Genomic DNA, 17,215 nt, shown 5'->3' with positions numbered 1-17,215 from the left:
TGCTGTCCGTCGAGAGAATACCCCTTCGCTTTGATTCAGTTTTCTACTATTGTTATTTATTGCTCGCGATCTGGATTTCGAAATGAAGTTTTTTGGATTGTGTGACTTGATTTTTTTATACTGACAAGTCTTTGAGGAACAGCTTGCTCAAATGTGTATAGGAGCAGAATCTAAATGGTTTACACTATACATTATAAAATCTTTAACAAAGTATATTTTGGTGAAACATTCGACCGGAACTTTAAACGAGAGGATTTAAAAGCTTAAATGTACCTGTTACCTTGCGTTACACAGGCTTCGGGAGCAACAGTTTGTGGCCTTTAAGGCCCAAAGGCTTTGGCAAATTGCCAAAGAAGAGAACATTAGAAGACACTATGGAATCTGCAACCATCAAACACCCCCCCCACCATACGCGTCTAATTATCATAAGCTTTCGAATTATAAGTAGCTTCATTTGAATCCAATACTCTACTGCTTGTTTGACTCCATCCGCCTTTGTAACTTAGCGAAATGTGTGTTCAGAATGCATTTGACAACGTAAATACTTCAGTTCATGACACGAATGACAGCGAAATCTGATTAAATTAAGTCTTATTGACTCGCCTGTTTTTCAGTGACACTGGCGGCCTTGGAGGCCAAGTTAGAGATGGAGAGGAACATGGTGTAGCTCATCTCTCGGACTCTCTTGCCAGCATCCGCCGCCTCCCACGGCGTCACCACGATGTCTAAATAACAAGACAAGTATAAAACAAATTATATATTACTGGATGTATAGATCACAGCTAAGCCTGGACAAAGCAATCGAGAAGATTCAACTTCCGAAGTTTAGATCTGGTCGGAAAATGAGCAAATTAAGCTTAATGCTGCTCAATGTAAATGTTTGAAATGTATGAAGTAAAAGTGACAGTATAAGGCGAAGGTTATCAGCTCAATGTGTTAAATCTGTTTGCTGAAAATGCTGGTTGTCCCTCGTCGAGGGCCTTACCAGACACATTCCTGGCGGCGAGGACCTCGGCCATAAACTCGTTGTGGAGGAAGAGCAAGTTGAAGACCGCATCGACGGGGAGTTGAATAAGCGTTCTGAGAACCGCCTTTCCCTGGTGTTGCTCAACCAGTGGGCACGACCTGGCTACACACACAACTCTTCTTTATCTAATGATTCTACATTTTAACTTTAAGAAAAACGCTAGTAAAAGAACCACTCGGTTATTACTTTTAATAATATATATTTAAGTGGAATATTCACTAGTTTTATAGAATCTACATATACTTTATATGGATATTGAAATAACGATATACACACTAAGCATTTGCACGTGAACCCATTATGCATTACCATTATTCTGATTGGCGTCGTAGGTTTCTGTAGGCTCGTGGATCCTGTCTTGGCCGTTCCAGAACGAAGCAGAGTGACCATTGGTAGAAGTACAAGGAGCTTGTGGCTGGGAGTTGGCTTCCCCGTTGGTCATCACCTTGTAGGACTTGACCGTCTCTACGTCCTCCCTTGTTCCCTAAAATGATAATTTATTGCTCGTTTCGTGGTCAGGTTATGATTCGATTGCAGTTTGATTATAGCTGCTTCTGTAGTAAGAAATATGATATAAACCCATTTAGGTAATTTTAGAAAAGCAATAAATGTTCATTTTTAATAAAACTTTCATAATTACCTTATTGAAATACTGTAGAGTTCAATACTAGTTCTAACTCGACAAAATTATCGATTACAGAATCTCCAACATAGGTATTGACACTATACTAGCTTTAATAGAGGCAGGCTCCATTGCCTCCCACAGCCGGATTGTAAACAAAAAAGATTGTTGCATAATGAAATTTTTTAGGGTGTCTACAATCGCGATCCATCGCATATGTTGACCACTTAAGACGACACTCCTCATCCTACCTCATCCACTCTCATATTCGTTTCCTTCTGTCACGTCTAGGATGATAAAAATCTTATTTGGTAGAAGTCGCCAACCGACGTTGGTCCACTAGTCCTTTCTGAAAGCTTTCCTGGTGGATGTCACATTGATGATCCTTTCTTGTCACTCACTGGGACACGGTTACAGTGAGTGACTTCCCTCGTGACTTCAAACCTGGTTGCTCTTCCTGCAGAAAAAACAGGTTCACGAAATTTAGTGTGGCCATTGATAATATCATGTACAAGTGTGTTAATTGTAACCATGATATATATGTGCTTCAGCCTACAGTTTAGACCTATTGTCTTATGTATGACCCTCTGTCCTGCGTGACAGTGAATACCAGCATTATCCTCACTTTAATAAGACTATCAAAATCCTCAGATTAGGCAAAATTGTAATTAATTTTGTCAAAGATGTTAATATTAATAATAATAATTTTTTAACTGTTTTAAGACATAGGGATTTTTTTGATTAAATTTTTATTAACAAAACTTTCAATTTAAACTAATATCTCATTGTTTATCAACAGTCATACCAAGCCACACATGGGTGAAGTGATCATGGACCAACATTCATCCTGATAGTGTAAACTGTGAAGTTTGGTCCAGTGAACGTGAACAAACACTTGACATTAGGACAGGTAATGTGTTGTTTCCGTGTAGCAAAATGGTGATAATCACGCTCTTTGGGGCTGGATCATAATAGTGAGATTTCAATGCCATATTCAGATTTGAAGGTTACCTTCCCCCCGTCCCATCCCAAATCCTTATTCTGACCCCTTCCCAGTGCTATATAGTCGTAATGGCTTGGCGCTTTCCCCTGATAGTTCCCTTCTTCGTTATTTAAGATACTGTAGGCTGTATTTTTATCTGAAGGTTATGCAGCCTTTTCCTGTGTGTTTGAAGACTGCATAGCTGCTAAATCCTGTTTCTACATACATAAAAACTGAATAGAATCTTGTAAATATTTCGCAATGCGAATTCTGTGTATTGTCTACAGAGTTTCTGAATAATTTTAACCAATTTTAAACAGCATGTTTGTAAAGCTACATGGATTTTAGTACTATGTTGTCTTCAACATGTATATTTTTAATAATCAATGCACAGTATCGTGTAAGGTACCTTTTTGAAGGCCTAGATGCTCGCTAAACACTGCTTAACTCTTCAAACAATACAACCTCTATATGCTCTTTATTAACGATCTCATTTATTTTTTATTTTTGGAGTTTGCATTTAAGAAAATATTTTGTTTGGTCAGTTAGCAATAGTTGGAACATTACCTCTTGCTTCAACAGTCGTAGAGAGCCTTTAGGAAATGTAGCTGCCTTTGGACTAGGGTCCGCACTTGCAGTACTGGTTTCCCATTGTTGGTGTCAGAAAAGCGTGTTCGGCTTATCTCGGTAGCTCTACGCCAATGACTGTCCTTCCCCATTATGTAACCAAAGAAAAGTTGCCAAAATCATTGGAACCTATTTAGTGGTATGTGAACAGTCGGGTAAAATGAAACTTGCCCACCTTTTGTTTGGGCTTAAGTGGCTGAGCTATAAATGAAGTCACCGAGTTATAAGTTACTCCACTTATAAACTGAGCTGCAAGTAGACATAACTGTAGCACACACACAAACCTGACGGTTGTAATGTGTGTAAAATCACTTTTACGTTATGCTGCCATGTATATCTAGCTTGAAGTCTAAACACCGATTATTAATTGTGCATTGGTCTGGTTACATGCATAACAGCACCAACTAGCGTAGTTGTCACAGCAGTGGGTAAAGATACGTTAATCCACGGACGCAAAACTTAGCATATTAGTGAAGGGGAGGCATTGGGGGGGGGGGGGGAGGGGAGAGTGCGAGCAAGATACGTAAGGAGGCGTCTCCCAGCTGATTGCGTAATTTTGCAGTACATATGGTGAAAAAAATTGGATGTAACCTTACATTACCTGCATAGTGTCAAGTTTGTGAGAACGTACGATAGTTTAGTCAGACGAGGCTTCATTTGGTAATTATAACGTAGACGGAACATTAAATAAAATGATCACAACATGTATTTGAAATTATTCATTGAAGCTTGAATCGCCAGACACCTATACTCCTTTCCCTGAACCATTATTTTAGAAAGGTATTGTAACAAATAATCCTACAGAATAATTTAAATGTCAGACCACGAAGGAAGAATTGAAACTGGAATTTCCTTAAGTACTTTCGTATTTAATAACCCATTTTCAGAAGGGTGAAGATCTTCTTAGATGTAAAGATCTAAGCCTAAACGTAGGCTTAGGATAGGATAGGTCGAAACGACTTTGATCATTGATGCTAAATATAAGTTTTCACTTGATTATATATATATATGAATGTTGTATAGTCGTACTGGCTTAGCAGTTCCTTCAGAACATCTTTACTTACATGGTTGTTTGAAGACAGCCCTGCAGGAGAACATGGACCTGGCGGAGGAAGAGTTATACTCAGACCAGCACAACCTTGGACGTGTCACTGGCGGCATGGAGCCAGTTGCCAACGTCCTCAGCCAGGTCCTTGGAGGGTGCTTAGGTTATATTAGCGATGGAGGACAATTTTCTCTCAGGCCTAGTACATCACTCTCCGTATAACATCCCTCCTTAGTAATGTGACGTAGAATTATTACGTTAATCGAAGAATTAATGTTTTTACAAGATAAATTATTACACGTCGGTAACAGCGTTATCACCAAATGGATGGTGTGCTATTATATTTGTAGAACAGACTGTATACAAGAGTTGTGTTAAACCTAGTGATAGGGGGGATATATGTATAGCTTTGGTTAAATATTAGTTTTGTTCTCCCACCTCTAAAGCACATTTACTTTCTAAATTATTTATTTAGATGTATATGGCAAAAATCCTCGTACAGTGGTGGCCATATCTGAGAAATGGCATTGACAGTGAGAGATAAGGTGGCTATGCTTCCGCCTTAATGACGTGATACTACCGAAGACAGCTGTGTACTATCGTGGTTACAAGCTGCTGTAGCGAGAAGACTGGGCAGACGTGTACCTGGCTGTATTAACATTTGTCTTCCTTATATGCTGATTAATCCTTAGGCTACTTTATATAAAGGTGGTTATGAGGATAAAGTGCTGTCAGTCGGTATGACTGTATTGCTGCTTTAGATATAATTACAACAATAGTTAAGGGAGGTACTCCTTTGTTACTCTAATGTCGCTGATAAGGGTACTCGTTCGGTTACTATTTTTATTTATTTTACTCACGGAAGTTGGGGATTAAAATTTCCTTACATACATGATTCAAAAAAACACTCAAAAGGTTCCTGGTATTTAAAAATTGTCATCCACCATTACGTGGAAATAAACATTACATTCACCTGGGCTCTAGGTGACTTGAGGTATTAAGACTATTCATATCTGAGTGGATAGAACTTCTACCTCTTACGCGTGGGATCCGTGGTTAGTCTCCTAGAGAATTCCTGGGGAATAGGTAAATGGAATTACTGGTATTTGTTGCTAGTAATCTATGCCTGTGAGTAAAAATGGTTCTCGCTTGTGTACTTCATATAATCACAAACATATCCGTTCATGTTTGTAGTATTGTTTGGTTTTTCGAACCTGTTAATGAGAGAGCAGTTTGTTCAATAGGCGAGTGAGTTTAGGTGTAAGAAAAATAAGTGATTATGTTCTTATCAGTAAGCCAAAGGTCTTTTATTTAAAGTTACACCAGTATAGCAAGACTAAATAATATTAACATACAGTATCATCAGTAGTTTGGGAAGTCAAGCTGATTTTCAAGATAAAACTAATCTGCAAGATAATGCTTTAAACATTGAATACCCGTTGTTCTATATCACAAGATGGTCTCTGTTCTGTGTTTAGGGCTGAAAGGAAGAGGGCCAATTCATACGAAATTCTAGCTCAAAATGTGAAGTATCACTCACATTTTGTGTATCAAATTGTGAAGTATCATTTTCACGATAGCTGCACTATCAGTAGCACCTGTAGAATGGTGTAGGAAATCATGTGTATGGTATGAGTGTCGTGTATGATTCTCACTAGCTATATCTTTACGTAATATAACTTTAAATAATTGTCTGTTCCGAATGCTTATGATTCTTCCTTCCTGGGTACCAACTGATCTACCAAGTTTGTGTTTATTTGTAATTTTGCGGCAGTCCCCACAACAGATGGTAGTTGTCGACAGTGGCGAAGTAACATCCTGTACACAGGAGGGAGCCCGTCCTCTCCAGCGTTCACAACTGATGTAGTAAATTGACCGAACCCATCTTAACCGAGGACCCACGAATAGAAAACTAAAAATTGCATAAATTTTGCGAACCGATATGATTTTAAGCATCGTTTTTTTTTTTGCCTTAAGACTTAAAAATCAAAATGCGATGTACTATTCGAGAGGATCAATCTCCAGACGCTGATTTTAATAAAGTTTCATTATTAGAAAGTGTAAATTTATTTTTATCTAGATCATTATTTTTTTTACTTCGTTCCTAAAATTAAAAGCATGTCAGTAACAAATCAGAATTTTATTACTGGTTTACTGGTAGGAAGTTATATAATCTATTGCACTTAGGCGATAATGGAGGGTCCTGCCACAACCATCAACACTGTTAACACTTTTATGGCCATGACTGATATCAGTGTCAGTATACCACATTACGATAACATATCTGACATATCTATATTGACATATCTTTGTCCGTGTGTCTCTTGGCTTCAGATAGTGGCAGCAGCAGTAAGGTCGTTCGCAGGAGGCCCCAAAGCTCCAATATTAGTGTAAGAGCGCTCCAACTGGAAGGTGCTTCCCAGTATAGGACAACAGATGATGTATATTAGTAGGACAATGAAAGTTTAAGTTCCTAATGATTGGGAATGGTCGTCCAGGACAATTGTTATAAACTGTCGGTTGAGCATATTGGAGTGAAATTGCATTGCCGTTCATTAGCAGCTTGGTACAATTTGTGAGGATGTATATGGAAAGAAAGGAGTAAAACTTTCTAGGGCGGAGGTGGCACCCTTAGTGTTTTCCGTACTAGGCTGTTGCCAGTTTCTCACTTTAATCCTAATATATAGAAAGTGTGTCTGGGGAAAGGGTACGTTGCAAATTAGCTAAAATATATTCAACCAGTATTAGAAAATGCTTAGAAATTGACAAGGAAGTTATTATTGTAGATGAGGATGAGAATACAAAAAAACGGCAGCCTCTTTATGTCCAGCCTCTTGTAGTCAATATATTCTGGAAATTTGTCCAGTGGCTTTGCATCACTCATGCTACTTAACGGTTCATAACTGTAGTAATATTGCTACCTATGGTGCAGGCAGTAATATGGACTGCCTGTGGTGCAGAGGGTGTGTTTCTGGACGTTTTCTGTGCTTTAGTGATTAGTATTAAAAATATATATATAATAAGGCATGATGGGTTGCGAAGCTTTCGTAAAAGAAGTCCGTGGGATTTTTTTCGCATGTCCAAGTAACTTTATTTTGAGAAATATTCTCGAAGTTTAATTTCAAATGGTGTTTTGACACGAAATTATGTAATATATCATGTTTCTTATCTATTGTTCAAGTATGGATAAGATGAGAGAGATAATCACAAGTTCTCGGCCTGAACTTAGACAGTCTCTTCTCGTCATTCCCTCACGCAACTGCTGCCGCCACCTCGTACATGACAGTTGACAAGGTAAGGAAACCTTGACAGTTCTCTTGGGTTATCTACATTTCGGTAATTCTGGTTTACGCGAGTGTTTTAACGAGAAAAGTTGAGTGCGGCTTGTTTTAAGCCCCTTTGGCCAAAGGATGCGAGATGGTTCCATTCCTGTGGTTAGACTGTGTTGCCATATTAGGAATAGTGTGATGAGAGAACAGGCTTGCTAGCTAATATCTACATATCCTGATGATTCTTTGCGTGGAATGTTTCTGGTGCTCTGTGAACCTTCGGAATAAGTGTTTGTAATAAAATTTCTAAATGAATAGGCCATACTAAAGACATTTCTAATGTTCATTAACTATTTAGCTTGTGGGTGGAGTCGCAAATCACTTCAATAAACTCACTCGCGAACATTTCTTGCAAAGTGTGCTTGCCATCTCAAGATTTCAAATGTTCTTGGCATTACAAGCCAGCACCGGTGAGGAGTTTTCACACCGGTACCACTTATTTTTTTGAGACTTCCATCACCCTGTATAAGACTTAATGCTACGTGGTTAGTGAACTCTTGTTCCAACCCCCCACTAAAACCTTTACGGTCATGAATACCGACATGTAAGGTTCTCATACTGACAGGAGAAATATCTTACGAGGGTGTGTTACATAGGTAATCTGCACATGCAAGATTACACTGCTCATAACATTTGGTGTTTTCCATTGCCATCCTAATAGGACTGATTGTTACAACTGTGAATGGAAGGGTTTGGTCCTTTTAAAGGTATGAGAGTGAGTGGACTTTTCTGAAGCCAAGAGGAAGGTGTATCTCATGTATTGCACATTATTTATTATGTTGGCAGATTCATATCGAAGTATCTCCTACTTTGATAGCTGCTATAGAAACTGTGTTATTAAGCACTTTACTAAAGGTGATACAGATAATTTTACAAGCTCAGGTTATAGTTACATCACATACATTTTATAACTAATGCATTACATAGTTAATCTTGGGTACAAGTCCAATATATCAAGTGTTCCAGTATTCAGTGATTGTCCCGTCATCACAGGAGGTGGGGAAGGATGACGGGCTCATTCATTATTTGGATAAATCCATAACCAAAGTATTCTGTACTACAGTCACTCTTCAGTCCGACTAGGAGAGAGGAAAGAACTGCCTCTTTCGTTAGTACTAGAGACCGCCCGGGCGAGAGCCCTCCGCCGCCGCCGATGCCTGTGGCGTCACTGCCAGTCTACACCTCCAGGGAGAGACTTGACAGGGCCGACAACTCCTCCGAGAGCGATGATGCCGTCAAAACAAAGAATGGTAAGTTGTAACATTTTATAGATTAGTAGATGGGGTACCCGGTTGTGCCGGATATCTCCTCCCCTCCCTTGTCTTCTCCCAATCTCGCCTCTCCACCTTTATTTTACCCTCTCAGCATATTGAATACTGCAAGAGCTCGATAATCTGAATTCCGGTAACCCGAATCTTCGGGTAATCCGATAAATTAGTCCATAATTTTCGAGTAAACAATGGGAATGAACAGGTAAACAATGAAAATGTTCAGGTAAACGGCGGGAGTCGATATGCATTGTAAAAAACAAATATCTGGATTTAGACGCCATGAAAATCACAGGGGTCACTAAGCTACCAATATTTATTAAACGGTTCCACTGGGGCCTACCTCGACTGGGCAGTGTCATTCGCATACTCCCGCCAAGCATCTGGCTGCCTACTTTAGACACGTTCTATTTTAAAGATATAATGGAGGATTTTCCCCTATTGTCAGGGGGACAGGAATTTTAAACTTATCGAGGCCCCCTTCTAACCAACAAGGGGCCATTTCCCAGAATGCTACTGTGAATCATTGACACTTTTACCGCTAGATAAACAGCAGCAGTGGGTGCAAGGAAACGTCCACGAGCTTCTCTGTCTGCCGGGGATTAGAACACAGTGCCAATTAGTCAAGACTGTGCTAACCACTAATCGAAAGAGTTTATCATAGATTAATACATGGCAAATCCACTTGTGGTTACTGATGTGCTGCATGCAAGCTGCAAAAAAAAAAATGGAGGGAAAACTGCATCCTAATTCCTAAACAGCCTCTTATATTCTACATTCATTACAAGGGTCCCTTTTTTGTATGCTGTAACGCTTGCTGACACCCCCATTTTTTGTTTTTCCAAGTTATTTTCAAATGTATTATTATATATATAATATATGTATGTATGTATAATTTCTATGGGTCCCTACACTTGTACCAGAGGTGGTTCCCCTTCTAGGTTTAAAATATATATTTATATAATATAAATAATAATTATTTTGGTGGTGGAGGTGTGGCGACTGAGAGGTCGCCGTGCCCCCTGGAGGAGCACCACGAGGGTAAGGAGCTCCTCAACACCCTCATAATGCTCCCCGTCGACAAGGTCTTCAACCTCATCTTCATCCAGGAGCAGTTTATGGTCGACGTCTACAATACGAAGAAAACTTACGGTAAGCTAATTTTAACATTTGTAGCAGCAATTTAGATGTAACTGTTTACCATGTAGTGGGACAGGGATCAGGTGTTCATCTGGGAGTACCCTGATCACTGAAAAGTCTCCTCATTGCTCCAGTTGATTTTCTCGTTATATATTATCTCGGTGATCACAATATTCAAGAGCAATGCAAATTTATCGTAGAATTAGTCATGAACGTTGAGCCAACGCCACTCCTGGATATAGTGTCCCTATTGGGACGAGGGGAGATGATGAGCGGGTATTGATGATCCTCGTACTGTCACAGATGTGGTGTCTAGTCCCTGGCAGCTGGAGGAGAGTGGTCAGAGGGCGCGGCAAGTGACCTACGCCATGTCACTCTCGGTTTCCAACTTCGTGACCTCCAAAGTTTCTTACGTCATAGAGAAGCAGGTAACGCAACGTACATTAACATGTGTAATAATCTCCGTTGAGGTCTGAAACACATTTTGTGCACTTTGTAATACTTTTTTTGCGCTATCGCTCACAGGCCTAGTACACAATAAACTAGCCCCTCTGGCGGCAAGAATTTGGCAGATTTGTTCCGGGGCAGATCATTTCTACATTAAATGTTTATTTAACGTTACTAGAGCATATTTTGCATTAAGGTAAACGTGTTGTGGTGCAGGTGATACAGACGCAGACGCAGCCAGGGCAGATATATATTGTGGAGGTCGAGGCTGTCAACAGCGGGATCCCCTACGCCGATGCCTTTTACATCTTTTCCCACTACTGCCTGGCGAGGGAGGACGACGGTAGGACGCGGATCATCGTGTGGGCCACCGTTAAGTACAAGAAGACCGTCTGGGGCATGATGAGGGGTCAGTGTCTCTCTCATGAGCATAAGTTTTTTTTTTTTTAGATTCAGCTACTCTGACCCAAAAGTTCCAAGTAGCACGGGCTATGGTGGGCCCGTGGTGGACTTAACTGGCATAGGAAGGGGGCTGTAACTTTATTTATATTTAGCCCATGAGTATAAACATGATCATGTTTTTATAGTGCCTTGCACGTAGCAGGTCAGTCAGGAGTTAATTATTTGCACAGTCGAGGAGTGTGTCGGTATGTAACTCCCTTCTTTCCAGTGTAGGTATGATAGAGAAGAACACGTACAGTGGCATGGAGGCTGTGCTGGCGGAGGTGATGGTGCAGCTGGTCACAGAGGAGGATAAGATAGCTTCCCCGGTAGCTGGAGTTCGACGCCGCCGTCGCCCCTGCATCTCCACCAGCAAGAATAGTGTCAAACACTCGTCCAAATCAGGTCAGGCATTATCAAATTTGTTTCCGGCCTATAGTAACACACGCAAGTGGCTCGGGTAAAGAAATTACAAATATTTAAATTATTCCAAAGGGGTAAAGACATCTGCGACTTCGTCGAAGACCTGCAGTATTGCTATTATGGTGGTGTTGACGGCGCTGGTCGCTCTGGTGTTGGGGAACTTCGTCCTCTACAACAGGCTGAGTCAGCTAGAGAATCAGTATTCGCACGACAAGCTTCTTGCTTCATCTCCCGCTAAGTAATGCACATTATGCTTTTGTTCTTATTGTGCTTTTGTGTGCGCAGCCCGGGCGCACGCGCCCACACGCACAGCCCAGGCATACAGCCCCCCGAGGAGCGGGGGAAAAGGAAGGGGAGGGGGGGGTTAAGGTGCTGAGCCCTGGCTGCACACACAGGGACACGTGCCTTAGTATAGGGAGGAATTCGTTATTATACAAGTAGCTAATTACTCGTCCATTAACTTTTAACTGGTCTGATTGAAATGTTAAAGTGCCAACAATTCACAGCATGTTTTAGATTCAGCATGTTTTTAAACAATTTTTTAGATTTTTAGGTTTTAGACTGGGAACAAAAAAATCCAAAGTAGCACGGGCTATGGTGAGCCCGTAGTAGACTTGCCTGGTGCAGAAGCGGGCTGTAACTGGGGGGAAAAAAAAAAGATCGAAGTTTTCGAAGCATAATTCATCCGGAAGAGGGCCGCAGAAGCAAATGAGTAGGACAGGGGCTGGCAGGAAGTGATAGTAGCATCCTCCAGATGCGATAGATGCGTCTGGCAATGGTTCGCAAAGTATGATGGGAATAGATGCAACCAGAGGGCTGTAAGGAGTGTTCGTGCCGACCCTTCGTGTGTTCGTGCCGAACGTGTCTATGAATGACAGTAGTGTGGCAGAGCTTGCGTATCCATAATGCTATGTGATAGTTTTTTAAATACCTATAAGTTTATAACTATAATTCACTTATACGAGCTGATACCTCTCCATTTCATTTAAATATAAAAGAGGAAACATGATAGACTAGAAACAAAATGTAACATAAAAGATAAAGATAATGTATTCATTTTGTTTGAACTGGATTTAAAGTAAACACCTTTTAATAAAGATGAATTTCTTGACGTGGCGCCAGGCACTTAAATGCTCCAGGGTCGTGGGAAGCCGTAGCGAGGATCCTGCAGCGTCAGGAGCTCTTGCATCAGCACCAGCTGGACCAATGGAGAAGCAGCCTAAAAGAGGCCTCGCGAACCCTTCTTCAGGTGAGTGATAGTCAAGGAACTGCATTCTTGGTTCCACATTATTGTGACCCCTATGCGTTAGGAAGGTAATATGACCCGTTGGGGATGAGTAGCAGTGAGGAGGGAGAGAAAAGTGTAAAAGGATGACTGGGGGGGAAGGAAGGTAGGAAAAAACTAGGATATATTCCTAACTCTTGTAAGTAACGTCCACCGAGCCCGTAATTCTATGTTGTAGACCCTAGAAAAAGGAAAACGTACTTGAAACCACTTTTCTACGCGAGATGTTTTAACGCATAATTCATTGGAGTGTAACATGATCAAAATATATTTACCTCTAGGTGCAAGAGTCGCTGGAGAATGTCCTGGCGACGCTGCCAGACTACCAGGAGAGCCTTGGACAGACCCTACAGCGGAACACTCAGGCACCGACCAGCTGGCTGAAGGACCTGGTCCAGGGCAGTATGCAGACCTTGATGCGCAAACATGACGAAGATAGCTTGCAACAGACTTCCCCAGAACTGGTGCAGGACAGCACCCGACAGGCGCAGCGTGACGACTCGCTTGATAGTCAACAATAAATTCTGGTTGATGTCAATCTTTGGAACAGGTCAGTGGAATTGTGACATTGTGTATTTGATGGGAGCGTATGGTGGGGAAACTATTGCCTCACCAGAGTGTAGCGGGCAAACAAAATATATATATAAGATCTGGTCTGTGCCTTTAAATTCTTTGGGTTTGAACAGACTCGGATTGTTACGTTTAGCGTATGTCAAGAAACTGCATGGATAAGGTACGCTTTTGGAGCGATCAAAGACGCTGGTAAAGATTCCACCGCCCTGCTTAAAAATTTTTTTCCCAGATATCACATTATTGTGATTACAATGCGTGTTTCTGGTTTATCAGCATGTCATACGACATTAATTTCTTGGAAAAACTAATTTTTATGCTTAATTCACGAGCCCAAATTGTATGGGGGCTGTATTCATGACTCCAGTTTTGAGTAGACTTGAAAGAATGTTTGCTCCCCCCTGCCTTAGAAAAAACTACAATCTGGCTTTGAACTCTTCTTTCTCTAGTGTCTCCCCCGTAATAAAAAATGTATTTGTAAATTTGTGTTTAACTGGAAATATCCTTGGTAGTGTCCGGTTGTGCGTGGTGACGTGGTCAACATGCCCTCTACACCAGTCCTATACAGTGCCCTGTACAGTGCTAACTAGCATACATTTTTTTGTCGGACATTCAGGGTTAGTTTGGGGCTTAATGCTTATCAACCTCTGGAAGGTTATTAAGGCCGCCACACTAGTTTATTGACTAACCAGCAAGTATACTTTATTCATGAACGTAGTCCAGGGCTGAAACTGTGTGTACACAGAGAAGCAGATTACACCACAACCTCCGCAAGCCTAGTTGTGCTTGCGGAGGTTGAGCTTCGGCTCTTTCACTGTGTAGACAGGGTTGGGGGGGGGGGGGGGGTACCGCAGTATATAGGGAGTAACTGAGCACTCTAAGATGATTGAAGTGCAGGGATTGCAGGAGGGAAGTTTGGCTAACTACGATTTACATGTTATACATCAGTGTCACTATGCACAGGTAATAGGAACGTGGGTGTAGTATGTCGGTCAGGTGTCGCTTTGCGTTTCAGTAAAAGGGGCGGCTCAGTTGTGAGTACGCGTTTACCTGCCCGCCCGCCTGCCTGCGGCTGACAATAAAATTATATTTGGGTAATATCATAGAATATATTTCAGTGCCGACCAGTAATCACCATTACATTAAGGTTATTGGTCTGAATAAAACTATGCAACCAATTTATATTATAAATTGTCTTAATCTTATCTGCATTGGTCTCGGAAGAGTTGGTGCGCCTTGTGCGAGCTGTCAAGATTTCATATCTTGACATAAGGCACGGCTCTTACCTTTGTACTGTGGGTAGTCATTTGATCAGCTTCAACACTGACCTTCTGTTGGTCTGTTTTTGTATTCCTGTTCACTTTTTCCATGTTTTGAGGCACTTTCCAGCTTTTAACAAATTAAAATTTTTGCAATAGAAGGTATTAAGAAACATTCGACAAAGATTTTGGTTTGATATATAGACAACTGAAAATGTTAGATACAACAGTGTCCAATATAATAAATGACTATACTTAAAACATCCCACATACTGGCCATTAAAAAAATTCCCTATTCATACCTGATCCCTCTCCCCAGGGTTCCTTAAAAATTAGTTGGGTCGCTCGACTCGTTTGACCTTGTGCTTGATTTACTATTCCGATTTCTTCGCAAATCCAGTGCAACTTATGGCGTATAAAGTGTCTTCGTTAATCCCTCTCTGTTGATGATGATTGCAGTAATTCCGCAATTTAATGAGCAGGAGAGAGACTAGATATTTACTGCAATGGTTCTTGCAGTAACGGTGGACGTTTTGAGACACGTGCTGGGAAGCCTAGTCCTCCGGGTCTAGCGTGCACGGCCACCGGAACTCTTGACCAAACTCGTGGATCCACAAGTTAGCAACTGAAAATATACAGGTTAAGTTTATACTGGGAAACATTATAGCGTAAAATTTGGAAACATGAGGGAATTGGTTTGATTTCGAAAAAGATAAGAAAAAAGATACTATTACAGCTCCCCCCCTTTACAGTAAATTGTCATGGTAACATTGTAATCCAGCGTATTAGAAGGTATAATAGAACTTATCAAGGTCCGTGGAAGAGTTCTCAATGGCCCCACTTGTTTAGTTACACCTATAAAATTTCAAGATTTTCTTTTTTTTAAGTTTATAGCATAATCTGTTGGATGGTTTGTCATCCAGAGAAATATTCATGACGTACAAAGTGCCATTACTGATCTTGCATTAATGGAAATATGTTACTTACTCCATTTTTCCCCCAGGAGGACGGGACAGGCGGCGTGTACGGTGCTGTAGTCTCCTAAGCCGCTTCGCTTGATGTTGAACCAGAAGAGCGCCGAGCCTGCCGTTGGAGGCACCTCCAGCCCCAACATGGGGAACACTGTCGACCCTCCGGCCTCCACCTCGTTCAGCTGCAAGTCGAATATCTCTCAATTCCTCGTTATTTAGCCATAATGCTCCAACTCAGTCTCTTGATAAATATCCAATAAATTCCCGGCAAAGGCACTTGCGCGAGTTTTGACTGCTTGGTAATTATTTTCCCTACTTGTAACTTCGTTAAGATGTAATGAAACTTGGGTATTTGTAGCATGAAGTTAAATATAAATTCTGACACTCTGAAGGTATCTTTAACCAAATTGTAGCTTGATATAAAAATGTAGAGGCATTAGTGAGGTATGAGTGCCCATGCACTCGTATTTATTAACCTATTAAGCCTGAAACGCCGTGTTTTCCCCTGGAGACGGTATATGAAGATAGGTTCCATCACTTAATACTGTAAACTAATTTTATGACTTTTTGACCAATCGGCAAAAATACTTTAGTCTACGACTAAAGTAAACTGTGTATGTCCACTTGTATATAAAATATATTTTAAATATGCATGCATGATTGCTTACATTTCGGAAAATGTTCTATTGAACAGAGTTCTTGATACTGTATTTGATGGCCAACAAGAACATTCGTTTTTTTGTTTCCTTACCCATCCAAATTCACTGTCAAATGGTTTTCTGATCATTAGCCTGTTGGTGTATTTCCCTTTTGAAGTTTTCAGTATAGATAATATTGAGATCCATTAATATGGATCTATCTAATGATTAGATCCATATTAGATCTACATATTGAGATCCATTAATATGGATCTACATATCTAATATACTGTATATATGTATTGTTGAAACTGCTTACAGGAAGGCTCTAAACTTAACATTGTCAAGACCCTTCTTGTATAATTTTTATCTACTGAATACTTACTGATGGAGTGTAAGTACATCTCTCCGATATATGTAAGTTTAAGATACGCGTTTGATCCAGTACCAAGTCTTGTACTTGTTTATTTAAAGCACTGTATTCGTAGTTTCCTACACTGAGCTTCAAATTTGCTCTATATCTAGTGTTACCCAATCTTTATGTACTTAATCCAAACAACTTTATCATTGTGTTCATTGCTGTCTTCTTTTATGTGCTAGCCATATGCTGTATTGTGCCTGCTAAGTTTGTTAAACTACCATTCAAGCTGTCATTGCAATCATTCTGAGCTACCTATGTGCTTTAATATACCTACAATTTTTCTCATCTTTTATTTTTTTCATGCTATGTAACTTATCATTTTTAAAAATTTTGCAAGAATTTACCTACTTATAAGTTTCTTAGATTAAGGACCTGCCCGAAACGCTGCGCGTACTAGTGGCTTTACAAGAATGTAATTACTATGCTATGTATCCTCACAATCCCAATGTACCTTCTTGTATATATATAAATAAAATGTACTCACATAGAAGAGCATTGTGGCCAAACGATCTCCCTGATGTGGAGTTTTGTCCATAGATTTCTGAAAAGGAAAACTGGTATGTAAATATATATATATTTAAAAGTATCCACCTCCCCCTTGTCTGTATCTGCATACACATTATAATAGACAATTTAAAGCTATGACTTATTCGCAGTGCTTTAACTGTACATACCATGTGTTAATATAAAAGCGCTAAATAAGTGTTGCTCAATTTTTCA

The 17,215-nt window shown here is 40.4% G+C and overlaps 3 protein-coding genes across 10 annotated transcripts in view; 1 reads left to right on the top strand and 2 right to left on the bottom strand.

Moving 5' to 3' along the window:
- The window catches only part of LOC123755328 (protein Aster-C), a 7,769-nt gene extending 3,287 nt beyond the window's left edge, over positions 1 to 4,482 (bottom strand). The window contains exons 1-5 of one of the 2 annotated variants that reach the window (XM_045737854.2): positions 4,323 to 4,482; positions 1,901 to 2,106; positions 1,337 to 1,581; positions 986 to 1,129; positions 604 to 725 (exon numbers count right to left, since the gene is read on the bottom strand). In XM_045737854.2, coding sequence (XP_045593810.2) covers positions 604 to 725; positions 986 to 1,129; positions 1,337 to 1,469 — 399 coding nt within the window. In that variant the 5' untranslated portion in view covers positions 1,470 to 1,581; positions 1,901 to 2,106; positions 4,323 to 4,482. The remainder of the gene's footprint in view (positions 1 to 603; positions 726 to 985; positions 1,130 to 1,336; positions 1,582 to 1,900; positions 2,107 to 4,322) is intronic. The other variant, XM_045737853.2, reaches the window with a different exon arrangement.
- LOC123755327 (protein Aster-C) overlaps positions 1 to 16,780 on the top strand; it is a 27,598-nt gene extending 10,818 nt beyond the window's left edge. For 3 of the 7 annotated variants that reach the window (XM_069327870.1, XM_069327869.1, XM_045737852.2), the window contains 11 exons: positions 2,449 to 2,559; positions 7,485 to 7,597; positions 8,696 to 8,882; positions 9,894 to 10,052; positions 10,344 to 10,468; positions 10,704 to 10,896; positions 11,163 to 11,333; positions 11,424 to 11,589; positions 12,474 to 12,600; positions 12,918 to 13,186; positions 15,469 to 16,780. In XM_069327870.1, the coding sequence (XP_069183971.1) occupies positions 7,583 to 7,597; positions 8,696 to 8,882; positions 9,894 to 10,052; positions 10,344 to 10,468; positions 10,704 to 10,896; positions 11,163 to 11,333; positions 11,424 to 11,589; positions 12,474 to 12,600; positions 12,918 to 13,157 (1,383 nt within the window). In that variant the 5' untranslated portion in view covers positions 2,449 to 2,559; positions 7,485 to 7,582 and the 3' untranslated portion in view covers positions 13,158 to 13,186; positions 15,469 to 16,780. Of the gene's footprint in view, positions 1 to 2,448; positions 2,560 to 6,670; positions 6,694 to 7,484; positions 7,598 to 8,695; positions 8,883 to 9,893; positions 10,053 to 10,343; positions 10,469 to 10,703; positions 10,897 to 11,162; positions 11,334 to 11,423; positions 11,590 to 12,473; positions 12,601 to 12,917; positions 13,187 to 15,468 lie in introns of those variants that run through there. The other 4 variants (XM_069327874.1, XM_069327873.1, XM_069327872.1 and 1 more) reach the window with 2 other exon arrangements.
- LOC123755326 (prolyl 4-hydroxylase subunit alpha-2) overlaps positions 14,647 to 17,215 on the bottom strand; it is a 22,167-nt gene continuing 19,598 nt past the window's right edge. The window contains exons 8-10 of the mRNA XM_045737847.2: positions 16,980 to 17,036; positions 15,453 to 15,618; positions 14,647 to 15,090 (exon numbers count right to left, since the gene is read on the bottom strand). Of these exons, the coding sequence (XP_045593803.2) occupies positions 15,020 to 15,090; positions 15,453 to 15,618; positions 16,980 to 17,036 (294 nt within the window). The 3' untranslated portion in view covers positions 14,647 to 15,019. The remainder of the gene's footprint in view (positions 15,091 to 15,452; positions 15,619 to 16,979; positions 17,037 to 17,215) is intronic.

Source organism: Procambarus clarkii, chromosome 20 (genome assembly GCF_040958095.1).
Source record: "Procambarus clarkii isolate CNS0578487 chromosome 20, FALCON_Pclarkii_2.0, whole genome shotgun sequence".
NCBI lineage: Eukaryota > Metazoa > Arthropoda > Malacostraca > Decapoda > Cambaridae > Procambarus > Procambarus clarkii.
The sequence above is the reverse complement of the archived record's forward strand: the minus strand, read 5'-3'. Positions and strand labels throughout refer to the sequence as shown.